The 22,318-nt window shown below is 45.2% G+C and overlaps 2 protein-coding genes across 2 annotated transcripts in view; one reads left to right on the top strand and one right to left on the bottom strand.

The window, feature by feature from the left end:
* Nucleotides 1-967: 967 nt before the first annotated feature.
* Nucleotides 968-12,963, top strand: kcnj13 (potassium inwardly rectifying channel subfamily J member 13). The gene is made up of 2 exons (XM_085916233.1): nt 968-1,484; nt 9,440-12,963. Exons 1-2 carry the CDS (start codon nt 968-970, stop codon nt 10,012-10,014), a joined length of 1,092 nt encoding a protein of 363 aa, XP_085772359.1. The 3' UTR covers nt 10,015-12,963.
* efhd1 (EF-hand domain family, member D1) overlaps nt 8,694-22,318 on the bottom strand; it is a 54,228-nt gene continuing 40,603 nt past the window's right edge. The window contains exon 4 of the mRNA XM_085916235.1: nt 8,694-16,780. Within this exon, the coding sequence (XP_085772361.1) occupies nt 16,646-16,780 (135 nt within the window). The 3' untranslated portion in view covers nt 8,694-16,645. The remainder of the gene's footprint in view (nt 16,781-22,318) is intronic.

The following is a 22,318-nucleotide window of genomic DNA, read 5'->3' on the forward strand; positions in this document are numbered from 1 at the left end:
CTCAGTAAGAGCATTGAAGATGGGTCGCGGCTGGGTCTTCCAGCATGACAACGACCCAAAACACACAGTCAGGGCAATTAAGGAGTGGCTCCGTCGGAAACAACTTAAGGTCCTAGAATGGCCTAGCCAGTCTCCAGACCTGAATCCAACAGAGAATCTTTGGAGGGAGCTGAAAGTCCTTGTGGCTAAGTGACAGCCCGAAACCTGAAGGCTCTGGAGGAGATCTGTATGGAGGAGTGGGCCAAAGTCCCTGCTGCAGTGTGTTCAAACCTGGTCAAGAACGACAGGAAACGTCCAATCTCTGTAATAGCAAGCAAAGGTTTCTGCACCAAATATTAAGTTCTGTTTATCTGATGTGTCAGAAACACATTTCATGCAATAAAATGGAAATCAATTATTTAAAACTCATACTCATTGGTTTTCTGGATTTTTGTTTTAGATTCCATCACTCACAGTTGAACAGTACCTGTGATAGAAATTACAGACTTCTACATGCTTTGCAAGTGGGAAAACCTGAAAAATCAGCAGTGTATCAAATACTTGTTCTCCCCACTGTGTGTGTGTGTGTGTGTGTGTGTGTGTGTGTGTGTATATATATATATATATATATATATATATATATATATATCAGGCGACACTCTGATCAAGAGGTCCTTTCCACAAGTCCAGCAGACACAGACAGCACTTAATGTTGATTCCAAAATGTCTACTCACAAACACAGCAGACTAGCTTATTGTTATATATATATATATATATATATATATATATATATATATATATATATATATATATATATATATATATATATATATATATATATATTTTTTTTTTTTTTTTTTTTCCTCCGAAAGTGCTATACAGTCCTGTATAGATACAGTCCATACAAACCATTAAATTCATTTTAGGTTTGATAACAAATTAAACATCAAACTTGTATTTATTTAATTTATTCCAGGATCTTTAAAGATGACAACCAAATCCAATAGCAGCGTTCTGGATGGCAAGGTGTCTTCCGCCCCTCTTCTATCGTTACCAAAGCGACAACGTCTGGTCACCAAAGATGGACATTGCACCCTTCGCCCCCTGCTGTGTTCCTCTGGCTCGTGGCTCGGAGCGTCGAGCCAAGCCTGGCTGATTGCCCTGCATGACGTGTGGGGACAGTTAGTGGGTCTGCGCTGGAGATGGGTCCTCTTAGCCTTCTGTGCATCCTTTGTGGCTCACTGGCTGCTATTTGCTTGTCTTTGGTATTTGCTGGCCCACATCAATGGAGACTTGGATGTGCTGGATCATGACGCACCCCCGCAGGGGCATGTGGTTTGTGTGAAACACATAACCAGCTTCACCGCCGCTTTCTCATTCTCCCTTGAGACGCAGCTCACCATCGGCTATGGCACCATGTTCCCCAGTGGGGACTGTCCAAGTGCAATAGCACTGCTGGCTGTGCAGATGCTGCTGGGGCTCATGCTTGAAGCATTCATCACAGGTACACTTTTCCTCATGCTTGAAGCATTCATCACAGGTACACTATTCCGCAACCCTTCTATCGACCAACATGCAACTCAAGACATTTGGAATGAAATGCAAGCCAAGTTGCCAATAACAAATTAACAGAAAATCATACCTAGATGATTTTTTGGGGCACTAATACCAAATTCGCCATCAAAAATTTACAATACACTGTAATGTACTGTAGGTCCATACTCTACGTACTCTTCCTTCACGTCACAATGGGAAGCCAGCAGTTATCACCGCTGCTTTTATGTATTGTAGAAAAATGTCATCTTGCTAAGGATTTGGAAGCCAAAATGGTACACTAAAAAAAAAAAAATCTTGAAATTATATCACATTCCCAGCCTCTGCTAGTCCTGAAATGTTGAAATTGATAATCGCCAGCGAAAGTGCAGTTTCAGTCACATCTGTTTCCTCAGTAACAAATTTAGCGTTGCTAAACATCTGAAAACTACGACCAATTTCCACCAAAATTTAAATGCACATTCCTACTATTGTCCACTCCAATCTGTAAAATCATCCCTGTCTTCTGTCCTGTCACTGACTTGGCACCACTTGTGACGGCATAACACATAAGTCGTCACTCGACTTGTTAGAGTATTTTAACATTAACGATCGTGGAGAGTGAGTTTACTCTTTCACTCAAATGACTGTTTTTTGCAAATCCATTCCTACATAATTCCAACATAAAGATCGTTTTTTCACATACATGACTACATAAAATATTGTAATGTCCTGGATCATTTCTTGTCATATCTGGGCATGTGAGGGCGGGGCCAGGAGTGAGAAGTGACGTCATGCGGGTGGGTTGTGTGGGCTGGTTAGCTTGGCAATCAGTTGGTGTGTGAGGCGCATGGGCGTGAGTTGTGGCCACCAGCAACTCCTGTTTGAATGTGTTTTTTCTGTTGCCTTTTTTGTTATAATAAAAGCGGCAATCAAACTGTCTGAACATCCTTGACGCACTGAGGGGCATTACATTGTTGTCAGAAGTCTTGGGTTCACTTGTACGCCGACTTTTGTGTGTCAGGATGTTCGGCGACGGCGGGCAGCCGAAGGTAAAGGTGGAAGCCGAGCCGTGCAGCGGCTACAGCGAGCGGCCAAAGGTAAAGGAGGATGTGTTATTGACATGCCCGAGCCGAGTTGGCCCCGGCGCGATCGCCATTTTTGTGGTGTTTCGCGCCTTCTGATCATGAGCCCTCCCAAGTGAAGTTGCGTCATGACGCAGCGGCGACGCTGGACGTAGATAAACATGGTGGCGCCCTTGAGCTTGCCTGGCCAGCGATAAAAGCGCTTAAGTTTTCCGGGAAGGGAAGTTGGGAAGCGTATCGAGCTCAGTTCGAGTTGGTGGCTGATGCAGCGGATTGGTCGGAGAGGGTGAAAGCAGTACAATTGGTGCTTTTGATGACGGAAGACGCTACGTCCGGTCTGCTGCTGAGCCCCGAGGAGAGATTAGATTACAGCGCGCTAGTGAGAGCGTTGCAGAGGCGCTTTAAGAAGTTCAATTTAAAAGACTCTCTGCGCTGTGAGTTCAAGCAGCGTGTTCGGCGCCCAGATGAGCCGCTCCGTTGCCTCGTCCATGAGATTGAGAGCCTGGATCGGCGCGCGTATGCTGGTATGCCGGTTGGAATCCAAAATGAACTGGTACGTGATCAGTTTATCGAAGCTCTCAGACCGGATGAGCTGCACCTGCACGTCCAACTAGCCCATCCGACAGTGCTGAGAGAGTCGCTGGCCCTCGCCATGGAAAGGGAGACTGCAGTGAAGGGGACGCTACAATCATCAACCTGCTCCATTTCGGCAAGGTCGCTGCCAGAAGGGGAGGAACGCACACTGGCGTGGGTGGAGGAGCTGGTGTGTGTGATAAACGCTTGCTCGGCACAGCGTGAGGAAGGGAGCAGTCGGAGTGCGCGCCCCACGGTCTGCTGGGGTTGCGGGCAGTCTGGTCTTCTGCGTCGCTGCCCGAAGATGACAAACCAGCAGGGAAACGGGAAGGGGTCCGTGTAACCTGGATGACGTGGACCCTTCCAGATGGTGACCAGGAGCAGCAACCTGAATGCGGAGGGGCTGTGCGCCGAGACCCCCATTTCCAAAGTTAGCCTGTTGTGATGGTCTGATGTGGGGGACCCCAGCCATGTTTGCGTGCTGTTTCCTGCATGGCCCTGATGGACGCAGGGTCTTCGGCCACAATTGTGAGGCCTGACATTGTTCCAGTGAGAACAGTCTTGCAATCGACTTTTACCAAACTGAGGACGGACGGTGACTGGTGAAACAGTCCAGATGAAAGGAAACGGAACCTTTGCGTTTACCTTGGGGGGGCTGTCAACGATTTACTCAGCTTGGGTAGCGGACGTGAGTGACCCTTTTATTCTGGGCCGGGACTTTTTGAAAGTTGCAAAGTGTGTGGTGGACTTGAGTTATGGAGTGGTCATCCTGCCGGATGGTCAGCATGTGGAGCTGATTGCTGCGTCTCAACGCAGCACTGCGGAAGTGAACATCGACACCATAGACTCTGCAGAGGAGTACCTGCAGGTGGGGACGACACCGCCCAGCCCTCCCAGGTTGATCACAGCGCTGAACCCTCCCCCCCAGTCTACGGTAGATTGGTTAGAGTTCACTCGCCTCGAGATGGACCACTCACTGGGAGAAGCAACATTGTCCTGGCCTGCTGCGTCAGCGGCCTTAGCCCCCGGTCAGCTAGCAGAGGACTGGACCGGGACGATCCGTTCCATCTGGAAGAAGAACTGCAATGGGCTGGATGTCGAGCAGCGGGAGCAGTTGTGGCAGGTACTGTGGGACTTTAAGTACATCTTTGGCCTCAGTGAGAATGAGGTGGGCCTCACTCACTTGGTGGAGCACCACATTGACACCGGGGACGTGCGACCAGTCAAGTCTCCCTTTCCATGACCTCTGGTCCAGCAGGAGGCTGCAGATCAGGAGGTCGGTGCCATGCTCGAGGCAGGAATTATAGAGCCCTCCGACAGTCCGTGGGCGTCTGGCGTGGTTATGGTGCCCAGAAAGAAGAGTGCCAGACCACGTTTCTGTGTGGACTACAGGCCACTTAATGAAGTGACGAGGAAGGACTGCTACCAGCTTCCGCGAATAGATGAGACACTGGACTTGGTCTCAGGGTCTGCCTGGTTCTCATTGCTCGACTTGTGCAGTGGCTACTGGCAGGTCCCTCTCACCGCTGAGTCCAGACCTAAAACGGCATTCAGTACCACCCGTGGGCATTGGCAGTTTAAGGTCATGGGTTTTGGACGATGCAATGCACCAGGAACATTTGAGCGATTGATGGATACCGTGCTCTCAAACATTCCAAGGCAGAAGTGCTTGTTGTATTTGGATGATGTCCTCGTCCATGGCGGGTCCTTCCAGGCCGCACTGGATTCTCTGAGGCTGGTGCTTGGGAGAATTACGGCAGCTGGACTGAAGCTACATCCAGAAAAGTGCCACTTTATGCGGCGAGAGGTGGAGTTCCTGAGCCACTGTGTAAACGGCGAAGGCATCAGCACGTTGGAGGAGAAGGTCAGTGTAATCAAAGACTGGCCAGTACTGAGAGACCAAAAGCAGCTTAAAAGCTTCTTAGGGCTGGCTTCCTACTACAGACGGTTCGTGGAAGGATTTTCTTGCATCGGGGTGCCCTCGTTTCGCCTCCTTCGAGGTGACCAATGCTTCACATGGACGCCGGACTGTGAGGAGGCAATTTCCAGCCTAAAGGGGACGCTCATCAGTGCTTGCCCCACCGGATCCAGCGCTGTCTTTTGTGCTGGACACAGACACTAGTAATGTCGGCATAGAGGGAGTGTTGTCGCAGGTGGCACCAGATGGTGAGAGAGTGGTGGCCTACTTCAGCCGCACCTTCAGTAAGAGTGAACGCCGCTACCGTGTCACCAGACGTGAACTGCTGGCAGTTGTTTTGGCGGCACGTCACTTCAAAATACTACCTGTGTGGCGTGCCATTCACCATCAGGACTGACCACGCTGCCCTGCAGTGGTTAAAGTCATTCAAGGAACCTGAGGGTCAAGTGGCACGGTGGGGGGAGGAGCTGCAGGCATTCCACTTCACTGTGGTGCATCGGGCTGGGGCCTGGCACGCCAACGCCGATGCTCTTTCCCGACGACCATGTGCTGTTGACGCCTGTACCTGCTGCGACCGGCGGGATGCCAGGGAGTTGGATCTGTTGTTCCGAGGGCGCTGCTGCGGGACCATCATGCTGCACCTTGGAAACTGTGGATGCTGCGGAGTGAGCTATCAAGCAGGAGGGGGACCGTGATTTCGGCCCAGTGCATCAGTGGATTCAGAGTGGCAGGAGGCCACCCTGGGGGGACGTGATGATTCTCTGTTGCTACAAAGGGCCTGTGGAGCAAGTTCTCGGTGCTGCGCCTGAAGGATGACGTGCTTCAGTATGCGTGGAAGGAACCAGCCACCGGGGAGGAGAGGTGCCAGGTGGTGGTGCCCGGAGTTTTCCGAGAGGCGGTGCTGAGAGCCTGCCACGGGGAACCTGTTTGGGACACTTTGGCAGCGCGAAGACTCTCCAACGGCTGCGGCAAAGTTTCTACTGGGGTCAGCATCGTTGAGACGTTGAGGACGTCTGCCAGCGTTGTGAGGAATGTGTAGCCTACAAGGGGCCTCACGACCAGTCGCACGCACCGCTTCAGCAACAGAGGGTTGGGGCGCCCATGGTAAGGGTTGCTGTGGACATCATGGGTCCTTTTCCCGTGACGGACAGAGGGAACCGTTATGTGCTGTGTGCGATGGATTACTTCACTAAGTGGCCAGAGGCATACGCACTTCCAGATCAGGAGGCAGAGACGGTGGCTGACTCGCTGCTTGAGGGCATGTTCTGTCGGTTTGGGACTGCTGACATTCTCCACAGTGACAAAGGCCGAAATTTCGAGTCCAAGGTTTTTGCTGCGCTTTGTGAGCGCCTGGACATGCAGAAGACACGCACCACCCCTTTGCATCCGCAGAGTGATGGCCTTGTGGAACGGTTTAACCATACCATGCAGCAGCAGCTCGCCATCTTCACTTCCAATCACCAACGTGACTGGGACCGACACATTCCGCTTGTGTTGATGGCTTATCGTTCGGCTGTTCAAAGTTCCACGAGTTGCAATCCTGCTCTGCTGATGCTGGGCCGGGAAATCAGGACGCCGGCAGAGTTGGCGTTCGGGAGGCCACCTGGTGACTCTGAGGACCAACCGGGGCTGGCGTATGCCTGGAGACTGCAGGATTGACTGGATGCGTCGCATGCATTTGCCCGGAACCAGCTGGAGAAAGCTGGTGTGCGCCAGAAGCGGAACTACGATGTGCGGAGCAAGGGGCGGACCATCCAGATCGATGAGCTAGTTTGGGTGTACACACCCTTACGGAAGAAGGGGCACTGCCCCAAGTTGGACAGCCATTGGGATGGCCCGTGCTGGGTGCTTGAGCGGGTGGGGGAGGTGGTCTACCGAATGGCAATTCCCCCTAGGGGCAGAAGGGTTGTCCTCCACCAAGACAGGTTGGCTCCATACTGGGGCAGTGGGGTTCCTGTGTTTGAGGCGGGGTTGGCTTCACCCGCCACTTCGGGACGTGCAATGGATTCATGTTCCCCAGATTCCGTCAGTGTTGTCCCTGCTCAGCTGGCGGGCGGTGAAAGCAGCCAGGGCCGACCCCAGAGACGGAAGCGAAAGCCACGAAGGCTGGATTACTTTTTTTGTTGACCCCTCAGGTCGAGGGGTTTCATAAAGGGGAGGGCAGTGTAATGTCATGTATTATTTGTTGTTGTATCTGGCCGTGTGAGTGCGGGGACAGGAGTGAAAAGTGACGTCATGCGGGTGGGTTGTGTGGGCTGGTTAGCTTGGCAATCAGTTGGTGTGTGAGGCGCATGGGCGTGAGTTGTGGCCACCAGCAACTCCTGTTTGAATGTGTTTTTTCAGTTGCCTTTTTTTGTCATAATAAAAGTGGCGATAAAACCGTCTGAACATCCTTGACGCACTGAGGGATATTACAATACGATAACCTGCGTTTTCAAGCAATCGCGCTAGATGTTTTTTCCTCCAGCTAAGCCACGCCCCCAAAAGGACGCTACAATGTCTATAAACTCTAAAGCGGTCCATAGTTTTGGAATAGTTAGCAATATTTATAAATTAAGGATTAAGTTCAGCAACAGGTTGCGTCAATAAAGTTATCATGGGTCTAAATTATAACTCATGGGAAGATCTTTTGCACAAGTTTTAGTTGATCAAAGAAGGACAAAATAATTAAAACTCAAGATCCATAAGTGTTAGAAATAAAAGTAAATTAACCAAGTAAATATTTTTGCAATCAGTGTATACATTATGTTGAGGGAGACACAAAATCATCTGCGATCAAAGTTTGCTGTTGAACAGTTTATTGAATGTGTCTGAGGCAAGGTCATTATACCGTATTTTCCGGACTATAAGGCGCACCTAAAAAACCTAACATTTTCTCAAAAGCCGACAGTGCACCTTATAGTCCGGTGCGCTTTATATATGGACCAAATTCCTAAATTTAACTGGCCCAATGCATTGTGTCATGAAATCAATCACAAGTGGCCCGCTGAAGACTATGAATCATGAATCAAATAGACTGGATCATTATTGTGTGATTATAATGTAATTTGTTGCGTCTGAAGTTGAAATAAAAAAGATAAAATGGAGAATGATTTGATTTGGATTAAAAATCTGACATGAAGCATTGAAGGTGCGCCTTATCGTCTGGTGCGCCTTATAGTCCGGAAAATACGGTCGTTAACAATACCGAAATAACTGAGGAAAGGTCATTATACCGTATTTTCCTGACTATAAGGCGCACCTAAAAACCTAACATTTTCTCAAAAGCCAACAGGGCGCCTTATAGTCTGGTGCGCTTTATATATGGACCAAATTCCTAAATTTAACTGGCCCGAAGCATTGTGTCATGAAATCAATCATAAGTGGCCCGCTGAAGACTATGAATCATGAATCAAATAGACTATGGATCAGTATTGTGTGATTATAATGTAATTTGTTGCATCTGAAGTTGAAATAAAAAAGATAAAATGGAGAATGATTTGATTTGGATTAAAAATCTGACATGATGCATTGAAGGTGCGCCTTATAGTCCGGTACGCTTTATAGTCTGGAAAACACGGTAGATAACAATAATGAAATAACTGAATGAAAAGTCCGATTAAAGTTTGCTGTTGAACAGTTTATTGAATGTGTCTGCAGCAAGGTCACATAGTTAACAATAACTAACAAAATAACTGAGTGAAAAGTGAAATAAGAAAAAAAAAAAACTTAACAGAATAATATAAAAATGATAATTTACATATATAAAACAAACTAACCAATTATTATTTTTTAATTTTCAGTTAAATAGATTCATTTTGTTGATGAAATCAATTGATTTAGGATTTTATACTCAAATGTATTTCTTTCTGTATTGCTCAGTCATATAGAAGAAGAAAGGTCGAATTGTCCTTTGGGAATTATAGTAGTTTGTAGTTTGTGTTTTAACAAACAAACAAACAAACAAACAAACAAACAAACACACACAAAATTAGGGCCTGGACTCGCTCCTATAATCCCCATCCGCGCCAATTTGAGGGAACGGCTTCCGAGTGAATTCGTCATTTCCAGAAAGGGGCAGCTGTGGTGGTGGGTGGGCATTTACAATTGCTGGATTTTTCTGCTTTATGTAGGACATCCTCACATTTCATCACGCAAGCTATGAATGGATGAATGATGTTTTCATTTAAAAATAAATTGACTTTTAATCTTTTTACCGGACAGGTTGTGGGTACAGAGTAGATTTTCTGAGAAAGACTGCTCAATCTTTAAGAAAGTGTATCACCAAAACCCAAACAAAAAGCACCTATTTGCGCAGTAAAAGGAGGAATTCTGAGGAACATAATTTGCTGATTCTCAATTGTCTACCAGGTGCATTTGTGGCCAAGATATCTTGTCCTCAGAAGCGAGCCGGAGCCATCCAGTTCAGCCACCAAGGCGTGGTGGGCCAGCACCAGGGCCAAACTTGCCTCATGATACGGGCCACAAACCTGCTGCAGCGCCCTCTGGTTGACGTAAAGGTGAGTGGTGTTCTCTATGAGGAGCATGAAGGCCAACCTCTGCACCAAACCTCCCTGGACTTCTATGTGGACCACCTGGGCCAGCATCCCTGCCCTTTCTTCATCTTTCCACTCACTTTTTACCATCTCCTGGACTGCCGGAGCCCCCTCTACCCAGCCCTGCGTGAAAGCACATCCCATCACTTTGAGCTGGTGGTGTTCCTATCAGCCTCTCAGGAGGGAACAGGGGACACCTGCCAGAAGAGGACCTCCTATCTGCGCCAGGAGATCCAGGTTGATCGTTGCTTTGCACCTGCCTTGGGGGTGGATACCTGCGGAAGGTTTGTGGTGAGCAACCATCATTTTGACACTATGCACTCTAAGGACCCTTTGGACAAGGACTGTGTTGTGCAGATCAACGGTGATGGCAGCGACAGGATGGAGTAAGAATACTGGAGAGGAGATTATACTGGGACAAAGGGCAGTGCATGAGGTACATTTGTGGAGGGTAGATAAGGAGCAGACGCAGTATTTTGTCAGCTGGAAAGTAGATAACTTGGGGAAATTTTGTGTGTGTTTGTGTTTAATCATTTTTAATCGTTAACCATTTAATGTGTTCCCAGAGAATGAGCACAGATTGACTTTAAGGGGTGAAACTGAACAGTCCCAATTCTGATTAAAAGCTATCAATCCATTTTCCATACTGCTTTTCCTTCTAAGACTGAACTTGAAGCTGGATCCATCATACGGGTTCCGGACGTTGACCCCACACTTCCCACAATGCTAAATGTATACAAAGTGGCTTTGCCAGTATAGAAAACATATCGCCCCTTTGAGTAATCACTCAACAGACTCTCAAAACAAGAACCAATGTGCCATAAATGTATAGCAGACATGAAAAAGGGCATTGAACAAGACATGGACGTGGGAGTCATTGTGGCAGTAACCGCCTGTGAAGCGATCAGTTCATATTAGGTGAGTCAGTGATTGAATCAGCTGATGGAACTTGATCATATAGTTACTTACTCATACCCCTGGCGCTTGATCGATCAGGAGTATCCAAGATCCTCTCCAGTGTGTCCTTTGTATCTAAGTGGGATGTGAATTAACTTGGACGGAGTGTTGACGGATAAACGCTACTTTTATCACTTCGCTCAATTGTTAGGCATTGGAATACTGGTGCTACTTTACTGCCAAAAAAAGGGAATAGTCATATGATGTCCGGAGCTCCATACTGTACTGGCCAGTCAATTGCAGGGTCCATTTAAACAAGTAACTATCCACAACCTGGAAGAATTGAGCCAAGATTTAAACTCTATACCAGGGGTCACCAACCTTTCTTAAACCGAGGGCTACTTCCTGGCTACTGATTAAGGCAAAGGGCTAGCAGTTTGACACACACTTCTGATATAGCCAATTTGCTCAATTTAGCTGTAACTGTGTTGTTATTGTCATTTCCAGTTCACATGTGTGATGTAAACGGCAATAGCAAAAATAAAATAAATAGATGCAGCTCACTGATAAGTGCCGTTATTTGAGCTAATTTCAGAACAGCCCTGCGAGCGACTCATGCGATCCTCACGGGCAACCTGGTGGCCGCGGGTACCATGTTGGTGACCCCTGCTCTATACCTTTCAAATGCAAGACAGACATGCGTTCCACTAGTGCACTGTGATGCCATGAATTAACATATCATATAGTAATGTAATCAGTTTTATCTTTCCTATCATAATCTGGATCTTCCTGTTCACATCCTCTCCCTTAGTGCTTGCATGGATTTCCTCCAGACTGTTTTTTTCCCTCACAATCCCAAAACATTCAGTTGAAGCCAGACACATGCATACTAACACTCAAAATGTGAAAAATGTCCCTTCTTACCGCAAAGTGCATCTGCCAAAGTTTGGTTTTGACCACACCAGTGAAATCAGTGATTGTTTTATGTGTTACGACTATGCACAGCAAAATAATTCTGTAAAGGGGGGGGGGGGGGTACACAGCCCACACAAACAACTGGTCATGCATATTGTTTAAAAGCACCCAATAATGCAACCTTTTTGACTTTGGTGCTTTTCCTTGCAGTGTAGTTTGCTCTTTCCAAAATGTATAAATTAAAAATAATGCATCAGGTTGAACACCCACAGGCAATGAATAAGATCCACTTCCATTGAAACTGTAGCCTAGTGTGTATACAACCCCACTGGAGTCACATGTAGAGACCCTGATTACAGGATTTTGCATTGTTGAAGGTAGTTTTTGTGCCTTCCCAACAATAGTGCTTTCAGTTAATTTTACTACTCTGAGGAATGCTAATTCGTGACATTTCAAGCAGGCAGTGTTCCCTTTGATGAAAGCCGGTTAGCATCTTTAATGGTGTGTGTAAAAAGGGACTCTTAAAAAAAGAAACTATAGTCAATGGCGAATGTCTTAGCAAAAACGTGGGTGACACATTTGATACTTCCTTTAATGACACGGTAACCTTGTCTTGATTGGATCATCTGTCCCATTGTCATTCCATCAAATCAGCAAAGACATTTAAATTACACTGGTAATTGCAAACATTAAAAAATAACAGTATGTTTAACGTGGTCAGCAATTCTAGTATGCCACAAATAGCCTATAACCAATGCTAAAGCAAATATGTTGAATGATTGGAATTTGTAGTGGAATTTCTTTATATGGACCTTGAATTTTTTTCCCCACATTGCTTGTTTTGTTTTTTTACTAATTGAGTAAGTACAATATTTTAAAGTAGGAATAGTGTGGAAAGAGGTAGTAAAGATTGTATGTATATAAAGAAGGGAGAGAAAGCATTGTTGTCCTTAAAGAGCATTGATGCTGTTGATCTGTGACCATCAAATACTTAATGATAAGGGAATTAAGAGAAGCTGGCCAACATTTTACACAAAAACACAAGATCTCCTTTAATAAACAGTGCTTAATTGTTGTTGTTACAATGGTTGAATGAACACACAGTTGCTATGTTATTGTAACAGATCAATTTCGGTTCAAGGAAAGAGTATATATAATGTTGATTAAAAAGTGTTTCATGAAGAAATTCGTGGACTAAAATGGCAAATGGAAATCCTTCATTCTATGTTCGAACAAAGAAACTGATGAAAAAGTACTGACAATTGATTTGTAGATGACTACTTTTAATTTTGAAAAATCATTGCACAAATCATGTGAATCATAGTTTTTATTTATCGGAGATGACATATTTCTATGTGTTGTAATACACAAATGGGTGCTTGCATTGTCATTGGTATGATAGAAAATCGCTGCACAATCAATTAAAATCCTCATAAACAAAATTTCTTTAGCTGCTTCAGACAAATAAGAACACTCCTCAGTGTATGATTATGATGGGTGAGATATCACTGTGTCTCAAATGTTGTAGTGCCTTTGTACAGTGTACATTTCAAGAAATAAATATTTTCTAAACTAGCCTGGCAGGAGACACTTCTTTCAATATGAAGTCTCAAGACACAATGTCGGGGGGAAAAATGACCTAACAAATAGAGTAGCAATGCTGCCTCTACGTGGTGGTAGACCTAACGTGCATGTTTCTGAGCACAGAGAAAACAGATGGGAGAACGTGTAAAAACCCATACAGGCAAGCTTGTTGTTCTCAAAGGTTCGAGCGCTGACGCACACATCTGTGAGTTGGACACGTTTATCTAATAAACCATTTTAATATTTTTTTAAAACATATTATTCCAGTTTAATTTGAAGTTAAATTTAGACTATGATTTATAACATTCCACACCAAGTGAGGTATTTCGTTTTATTGATTGGTTTTTACAATGATTTTATCCCTTGCCGCTAATGAAAACCCAACTTTCATCTCCTCAAAAAAGTATATTTTACATAAGAAAGAATTATTATTTTTAGTCTAGAAATTACAACTGGCCTCTGGGAACGTGTTTTTCTGTGTTTTATGACTCATTATCATCATTATTATAGTTACAAAGGATATGAAACTGTAACTACTGTAGAGTTCTCCTCAGTGTGGCAGCTTCATGACATTGCATCATTTTACAATTCTGGGCATCCGATTTTTCCAGGGAATGTAGAGAATTGCTGTTAGACTGGAGCAAGTGCCCTACTTCCCTCTTTCCCAAGCTCATGGGGACCCGTTTTGAAGACATGGACGAATTAAGATGGCAGTGATGCTGGAGCTGCATAGAAAAATAGCCAGATAGTCTCGACAGGCGAGTCACAAAAGTCTATTAAATCAGGTGAATCATGTGGCCTGCATTGCATGTTGGTTATCAAAATAACACAATGGACACTGATGACTCATACAAGAAATTGTCTTCCCTCATGCTTGCTTGATAGTGTGGCAGAAATTTTTATTTTTTATTTTAAAGCACACATTACTGCAGCAATGACAGGAGGAGAGTGGGATAAGGGGTGGAGCTGCTGCATGGAGGGTTGCAAAAACAGCAAATTACAATAACACATTTCAAGATAATTGGTGAACATATTTTTGTGTGTGTATTCAGCACACAAAGAACGTAAAATCATGTATTACCTTCGCTTCCAACTATAGTTCAAAATTGCTCAAACAACACTATTAGGAATGTGTGGTTTAAATGTGTACCAACCAACAATTTTTTGTCTCTAAATATGCAAATCATCTTTGTCAGACCGTTCATTTTTTATTTTTATTTGGATACATAGTGTTGGGTCTCCACAGTGAGACAACCAATGTTTTTTCTTTAGATGCCTATTTCCGGGCCATGACCAAACCATTCTGGGTTTTACTGGATTGTGACTAATAGCTCAGCTTATTTACATAATAGGACTTCACGCTCAGTTTCTCTACCAAAGACTCAAAAGCCGCCATTTTCAAGCAACAGATGAACTGAAATGCAAACACCAGCTCTGCTGTGAGGTATTTGGATTTGGTTGTGGCTGATGCACACATCGCAAACACACACAAACACATACTAATTTTCCAAAGAGAATTTAGCAGCCTGGTGATGAAGCACTGCCTACATGAGCGAAAATACAAATCAGACTTTTTCCTAATCGGAGTCACACGTTTTTAGACTCTGGGATCGTCAAGTGCAGTTACTCCGTCCCTAATTGCCATGGGCTCCGATTGACCGATCCCAGCAGATTTCAAGAGGATAGGAAAAAAAGTAAAAAGTGTGTGAGACAGACTTGATTCATCTGACTGATTTATTTTTTTACCAAAAAATGAAGCAAACTGACTAAAGGTGAAAAATACTTGCCTACTCATTTATCCTGCATCTGCAACAGGTATCGCTAAACATTCACTCAACTGTATCCAATTTCAGGACGACGTCAATCTACAATATTTTGGGAGCCAGAACAAAAAAACAAAACAACTAAAACACAAAAAAAACATATGGTAGTAGATCCTTCAGTGGAAACTTATCCAAGCTGTAAATGCCATCCACCACTATCACGTCGCAACTAGCATCATCAATACTAAAACACAAATTACTAGGTGTGGCGTTACCAAAAAAAAAAAAAAAAGGTGTGGTGTTACTTCTCGCAATGAATCGTAGCTCCTCTGGAAAAGTCCATCTTAAGTGAATTTTTTAAGTACCGTATGTTTGAAATCCATTTAATTTCTCCTCCACCAGCTGTTGTGGACTTATACTTTTCAAATGTATTACTGGATGCAAACCGCTACCGGTATTTTTTGCAAATCAAGGTGACAGAAATTTGCCGTTTACTGTACAATAGCTAGCATGCCTTGGAAGGCAAATTTGAAAACAGAATGGTCAGTTTAAGTTACAACAGCCAGCACTCATGATGTGAGTGATTACGTAACTGTTATAAAGTGCCAAATTCTGAGCATTACTGCTACTGAAAGATTCATTTGCATCATGAATGGTCGATGCTGCCAGTGATGTTCACTCTGCATAAAAAAATGGACTGATAACTGTTTTAAGTGGGTGAAAAAGTCAGGGAAGCAGACTTCAGTCTAGGTTATACTCCAAGTCTGTCCTTTTGGGGGTGCATTGAGCATATTGTAAATAACATTTTTAACTTAACTTCCCCTTTAAGGGCAAGATTTTCTGAGCTTTGTTTTGTTTGCTAAGGTCGGACATGACAGTGGCACCACTCTTGTCATGTCACTGTGAGAAAGAAATGGCACATACTCATTTAAGGAAAGCAAATCTGAATCTGAATGTTAAGATCAGTATGGAAGGTACAAAACAAAAATATTTCTCACATTAGCCAAACTGTATAATTTGGACTAATTCTTCACAGCTGCTTCAGGCTATTTTTGTTTATAGTCACCTTCTTAAATTAACCTCCTGAGTCATTATTTTTCTTAGAAAACACAAAACACTGAACCAAATGTGGAATATATCAATAATTTCATGTCATGGGTGGAATGGCATGATATGGTAGGCGCTTTGAGCAGAGGAGGTCAGTGTCATGAGATAATTTAGGCAAAAAAGTGATTTATGACAAATAATGACTCAGGCCAGGGTAGTTTAGTTTGAGGTTTTATCCATGAATTTTTCCCTCTACCAGCTCAATGAGGCAATATTGTCATGCAATTATGTATGAAATATATTAGTCACACAAACACGCACACACACACACACCAAATGTCTCTCTTATATACACAGATTTGAATGGTATTAAAAAAAAAAATGAGGGTGAAACAACATGACCATCCTGGAACATCAAACTTGACAGACTCAGTCGAATCAAGAGTACATTGAAGCCAATGAGGGGATGCACGACAGCATATACTATACAGGGTTTACAGATGACACCACAAAATGAATTTTTGGACTTTAGGGTGAAAATGTAATGCAATGGCACGTGGACACACACATTTGGATTGGTTCCTGGTCCCTACTGGTTTTCCTGTTTGATGTAGTGATTTAAACACAATTTATCATTTTTATACACAATTTATCATAATAATGCTGCTCAAATATTGACGTGTTTACCTAACTTTGTGATAAAGTGCCAAATTTTGAGCATTACCATTTAAGAATATAAGTAATGTAAATGTACTTTGAAAATCTGACCAAAAGAATGTGCGTTTTCACGATTCCCATCCACTTCCTGTACAGCGTCATGAGCAAAAAGCCGACTGCAGCTCTTTGAAAGCGGCTCGCCTTTCTTTTTTTTCCATTTCCTGTTTCTTGCGTTCTTCCTTCTCCTCGCGGATCTCAGCCTCAAACTTGTTGCCCACAGACAGTGCCTGCATCTGGTGACACACACAAACACAATAACGTCCTTGCATGATTGTCATTATTGCCAGCCTTCTGTGCAAAGCTTCTAAAGCTCAAGATGTCCTAAGATTTTGCCCAGTGCTGTCCATCAATTACCCTGCCCTGCTATCGGTGAAGAAGTTTGAAAAAAAATAAAAATAAATCGGTAATAATGATTTATTCCTATGTATGTGGTTGAAATACTACTCCCACATGTTCTTTACAAATAATCTTTGTGCAATCCACCTCGTCGGCAGAAGCATTACCTATTTCCATAGAAGGGCATAAGATGAGGTGTGAGAGTGCTTAAGAGGGTCAAAAGGAAAATATGGTAGGTTCAGAAAATCCTCAGTATCTCTTAAAATATCAATCAATCAATCAAGTCAAGTTTATATAACCCTAAATCACAAGCAGTCTCAAAGGGCTCTGTCCTCTGCATTTAACCCATCCCCATGTGATTTTGATCCATCCCCTGGGGGAGAGGGGAGCAGTGAGCAGCAGCGGCGCCGCGCTCGGGAATCATTTTTGGTGATCTAACCCCCCAATTCCAACCCTTAAATGCTGAGTGCCAAGCAGGGAGGCAATGGGTTCCATTTTTAAAGTCTTTGGTATGACCCGGCCGGGGTTTGAACCCACAACCTTCCAGTCTCAGGGCGGACACTCTACTACTAGGCCACTGAGCTGGTTAAATGCACCATTACAAAATATCCCCAGTTTGTAATAGTTGGTAGGGCATATTGAATAGATAAGGGTGGCTTCTCTGAAAGGATGGATGAAAGTGTGACATGAGAACTGAAAAATAAACTTTTTCAACACCAGGTCAAAATGATCTATGCTTTAAATCAAACCTTTGTCCAGTGTGCTCTGAAAAAATATAGTTCACTTTGTTACTGCCATTCTTGATTTTTGAAGTTATATTTATTAAGTGTAACAAGTACCGTAATCCTTCGCTACATCGCAAGCATTTATCGCAGCTTCAGTACATCGCGGATATCCCCTCCCCCCCCAAAAAATAAAAAATTCTAATTATGGCACGAAAGTTGCCCGCATGCCAGCAGAAGACTGAGTGCCCACACAATTGCAGTACGTACACTTGTACCTTGCTATAAAAAAGTTGTTAAAATAATAAAAGTTATAAAAACACACTTGTTATAATTTTTTTTTTTTTTTAGAAAAACAAGAGTTATAAAAACATATTTACAGTATGTACACTTGTACCTTGTTATAAAAAGTTCTCAACATATATTTACAGTATGTATACTTGAGCTATATCTACATGTTACACGCTTACACGCGCACGCACGCACACACACTCGCAAAATACACAATCCCACCAGTTGAACTGTGCACCGTTTAAAGCAGGGGTGTCAAACTCTTTTTTTTCGCGGACCGCATTGTAGTCATAGCTTCTTTCGGAGCGCCATTATGATTGTCAACCCAAATAAATGAGCACCTCATATTATATACAGTAAAAGCTACAAAACAAACTGACAAATAACTCGTTTTCAAATCAAATGAGTAAAAACTGGTCAAATATAAAAAAAAGATATTAAAAGTGAAGACAATTTGCAATTCTAGTAATGACAGGAATTTGATGCACAATTTGTCTTCGCGGACCACATAAAATGATGTGGCGGGCCGTATCTGGGCCCCCGGGCGTTGAGTTTGACACCTATGGTTTAAAGGCTACACAAAGGAAATACTCTGTGCAGATAACATGAAATATTTTATCTACATATTTTATTTTTCTTTCATTACCAATTAAAAAAGGTAATCAAGCTTGACAGCTTAATTTTTTAGTAAACAAATTGTACTTGGTACTTGCGGGTCAACATATTCGTCGGCTTTAAAAATACAGGTGTAATTACTAGATAGTGAATGCCACCTTGTGGAAGCATTGGGGTGATGAATTAAAATGTTTTTATGGTGACAATTTATCAATTAAGGACAGTGTTAGACTCAATAAATGTTGCATTAACATTCTGGCAGTTTTTGGTAACAACTGGTGCATTTTAAGACAAGCAAGTAGTGGTAGACCAATATATCGGTCGATATTTGGTATTTTCTAACACTAGGAGTGCCAGACTGTTGCCGAATGGCAGTTACACCTTTAATTCATCAGCATCTGTGAGGTTTGTGTTTTGTAGCGCAGATTTAAAGCCAGGCACGTCCGAGGGTAGCCCTGTGTAAATGGTGCATGTTCCACTTCTGTTGCCGGCTGACTTAGTGAACGAACATAAACCAAAATGTTTGGAATACGTACTCAACAACAGTCCTGGGAGAAAGTTAAAGCTTACATTATTATATTTCAAAGTCCTATGGTCATACATTTAATGTATGTTACTAGTAAACTAAGTGTTACATCAGTTAGTGAAAGAAAATTAATGAATAGCATAAAACCATCTGGAACTGGCAGCGACAGCTGGTTGAAGGTTCGCTAACTTGCAGTTAACTTGAAGGACTGTGGTCAAAGTCAAAGTCCGCTTTATTGTCAATTTCTTCACATGCCAGGCACACAGAGATCAAAATTACGTTTCCCACCGTCCCACGGTGACTAGACAGTACACAACACGCACATCAAACAGCACAAAGAGTAAAAACGAACAGACAAGAGCAACAAATAAGTAATAAGCAAATAACCCAAATAATAAACAATAAATAAATAAATAAATAGACAAATAAGAGCAGCAAAATGGAGCAAGCGCGCTAATAGCAGACAGCCAGATCATAGTGCAAAAGAACAGGACGTCATGTAGCAGAGGGTGGAGGGAATTCAGGATCCGGACAGCTTGGAGCACGAAGCTGTCCCTGAGTCTGGTGGTGCGGGAGCGCCGGCATCTGTATCTCTTCCTAGAGGGCAGAAGTACAAACAAAGAGTGAGCGGGGTGACTCTCATCACACACAATCGCAGCCGCTTTGCGGGTGAGACGGGAGGCGTAAACTTCCTTCAGGGAGGGGAGTGGAGCCCCGATGATTTTACTCGCAGTGGTCACTATGCGCTGCAGGGCCTTCATGTTGTACTCAGAGCAGCCACCACCCCACACAGCGATGCAGCTGGAGGACGCTCTCAATGGTGCCACGGTAGAATGTGGTCATGACGGCGGGAGGAGCACTTGCCCGCCTGAGTTTCCGCAGAAAGTACAGGCGGCGCTGGGCCTTCTTCGCCAGCGACGCAGTGTTGGTGGTCCAGGAGAGGTCCTCACTGATGTGCACCCCCAGGAATCTGGTGCTACTCACTCTCTCCACCACAGCTCCGTCGACGGTCAGCGGCAGGTGGTGGGTGTGACCCTTCCGGAAGTCAATGATAATCTCCTTGGTCTTGTTGACGTTCAGCAGAAGGTTGTTGTCCCTGCACCAAGCGGCCAAAAGGTCGACCTCCGATCTGTAGTGAGTCTCGTCGCCACCGGTGATCAGACCCACCACAGTCGTGTCGTCGGCATATTTCAGCACGCGGTTGCTGCCGTAGGTCACAGTGCAGTCATGCGTCAGCAGGGTGAAGAGCAGCGGACTGAGCACGCAGCCTTGAGGGGCCCCCGTGCTCAGCGTGATGCTGCCGGAGACACTGTCGCCCACACGCACTACTTGAGGCCTCTGACAGAGGAAATCCAGTAGCCAGTTGCAAAGGGAGGAACTGAGGCCCAGCTTGACAAGTTTGCAAATGAGACGCTGTGGAACAATGGTGTTGAATGCAGAACTGAAGTCCACAAACAGCAATCTCACATACGTCCCTGTTCTCCAGGTGGGTGAGGGCAGAGTGGAGGGCAGAGCAGATGGCATCCTCAGAGGACCGATTGGGTCGGAAGGCAAACTGGAAGGGGTCCACGGTGGGGGGAAGAACAGATCTGACGTGCGCCAAGACAAGCCTCTCAAAGCACTTCATGACGATGGGGGTCAGTGCCACAGGGCGGTAGTCATTGAAGCAGGAGGGAGCAGGATTTTTCGGCACAGGTATGATGGTGGCAGCCTTGAAGCAAGACGGGACGACGGCCTGCCGCAGGGAAATGTTAAAGATGTCCGTGAAGACATCCATCAGCTCCTCAGCGCAGTCCTTCAGCGCCCGTCCCGGGATGTTGTCCGGGCCCGCCGCCTTACGGGTGTTGATAGCAGCAAGCGTCTTCCTCACGCTAACGGCAGAGAGGCACAGAGGCTGCTCGTCCGGATGGGGAGGGGTCTTCAGCGGGCAAGTGTCGTTCTGAGCGTCGAAGCGAGCAAAGAAGCGGTTCAGTTCGTTGAGCAGAGGGACGTCGCCCTCACAGCTCTGCGGCGCGGGCTTGTAGTCCGTGATTGTATGCCTCGCCACAGGCTCCGAGCATCCTTGCTGTCTTTGAAGTGAGCAGTAATCTTGGAAGAGAACGCCTTTTTCGCATCCTTGATGCCCCGGGACAGTTTCGCCCTTGCTGATCGCACGCTCGCTGCATCCCCAGCCCTGTAGGCTTTGTCTCTGGCCCTCAGGAGCCCAAGGACAGCCCCTGTCAGCCATGGCTTCCAGTTAGCCCGAGTGACGACGTACTTTGTGAGGGTCACATCATCAATGCACTTAGCGATGTAAGAGGTCACAGAGTCAGCATACTCCTCAATGTCCATCCGATTGTCGCAAGTGGCTGCCTGCTTAAACATTTCCCAGTCTGTAGTGCCAAAGCAGTCCCGAAGAGCATCAGAGGCCCCCTCAGGCCACACCCTAACACGTTTGCGAACCGGCCTGGAAGTTCTCACTCTCTGTCTGTACGCGGGGGTAAGCAGAACGGTGACGTGGTCAGAAAGTCCGATGTTGGGGAGGGGGGTGGCCTTGAAAGCTCCTTTATGTGCAGTGTAGACCAAGTCCAGGAAGCTGCCACCACGCGTTGGAAAAGTAACATGCTGGTGAAGCTTTGGAAAGACAGACTTCAGGTCAGCATGATTAAAATCACCAGCGAAGATGATGAGACCGTCAGGGTGCGCCGTCTGCTGATCACTGACAGCCCGATACAGTTCAGTAAGGGCCGTGATCCTGTCACTTCCAACGTTGGAAGGCGGGATGTAGACCGCGACAAGCAGAATCGCAGCAAACCCCCTTGGTAGGTAAAAAGGACGGCACTTAACGATCACAAACTCCGCCAGTGGCGAGCAGTGCCTGCATACCACTACAGAGTCCCGGCACCATTCGTCGCGGATGTAGACACATATACCTCCTCCACGCGATTTCCCTCCTTCTTCAATTGCCCGGTCCGCTCGAAAGCACGCCAGCCGCTCCAGTTGCACAGCAGAGTCCGGAATGTTGACATTCAGCCAAGTTTCAGTGAACACGAACACGCAGCAGTTGCTCACTGCCCGGTTCGTGGATCTCAGCAGACGAATGTAATCCATCTTGTTGTCCAGCGACCGGACATTCGCCAGAAGAATGGAAGGCACGGCCGGGCGAGTTGGGTTCGCCGCTAGCCTGGCCCGGACTCCTCCGCGCTTTCCCCTCTTCTGCCTCCTCGCACACCGCTTCCGACGCTGCTTGTCCGGGGAAGGAGTAGCAGACGAGGCCGGAGCAGTCCCAGTGACTTTAATGT

Source organism: Syngnathus leptorhynchus, chromosome 7 (genome assembly GCF_054491065.1).
Source record: "Syngnathus leptorhynchus isolate UIUO chromosome 7, UIUO_Slep, whole genome shotgun sequence".
Lineage (NCBI taxonomy): Eukaryota > Metazoa > Chordata > Actinopteri > Syngnathiformes > Syngnathidae > Syngnathus > Syngnathus leptorhynchus.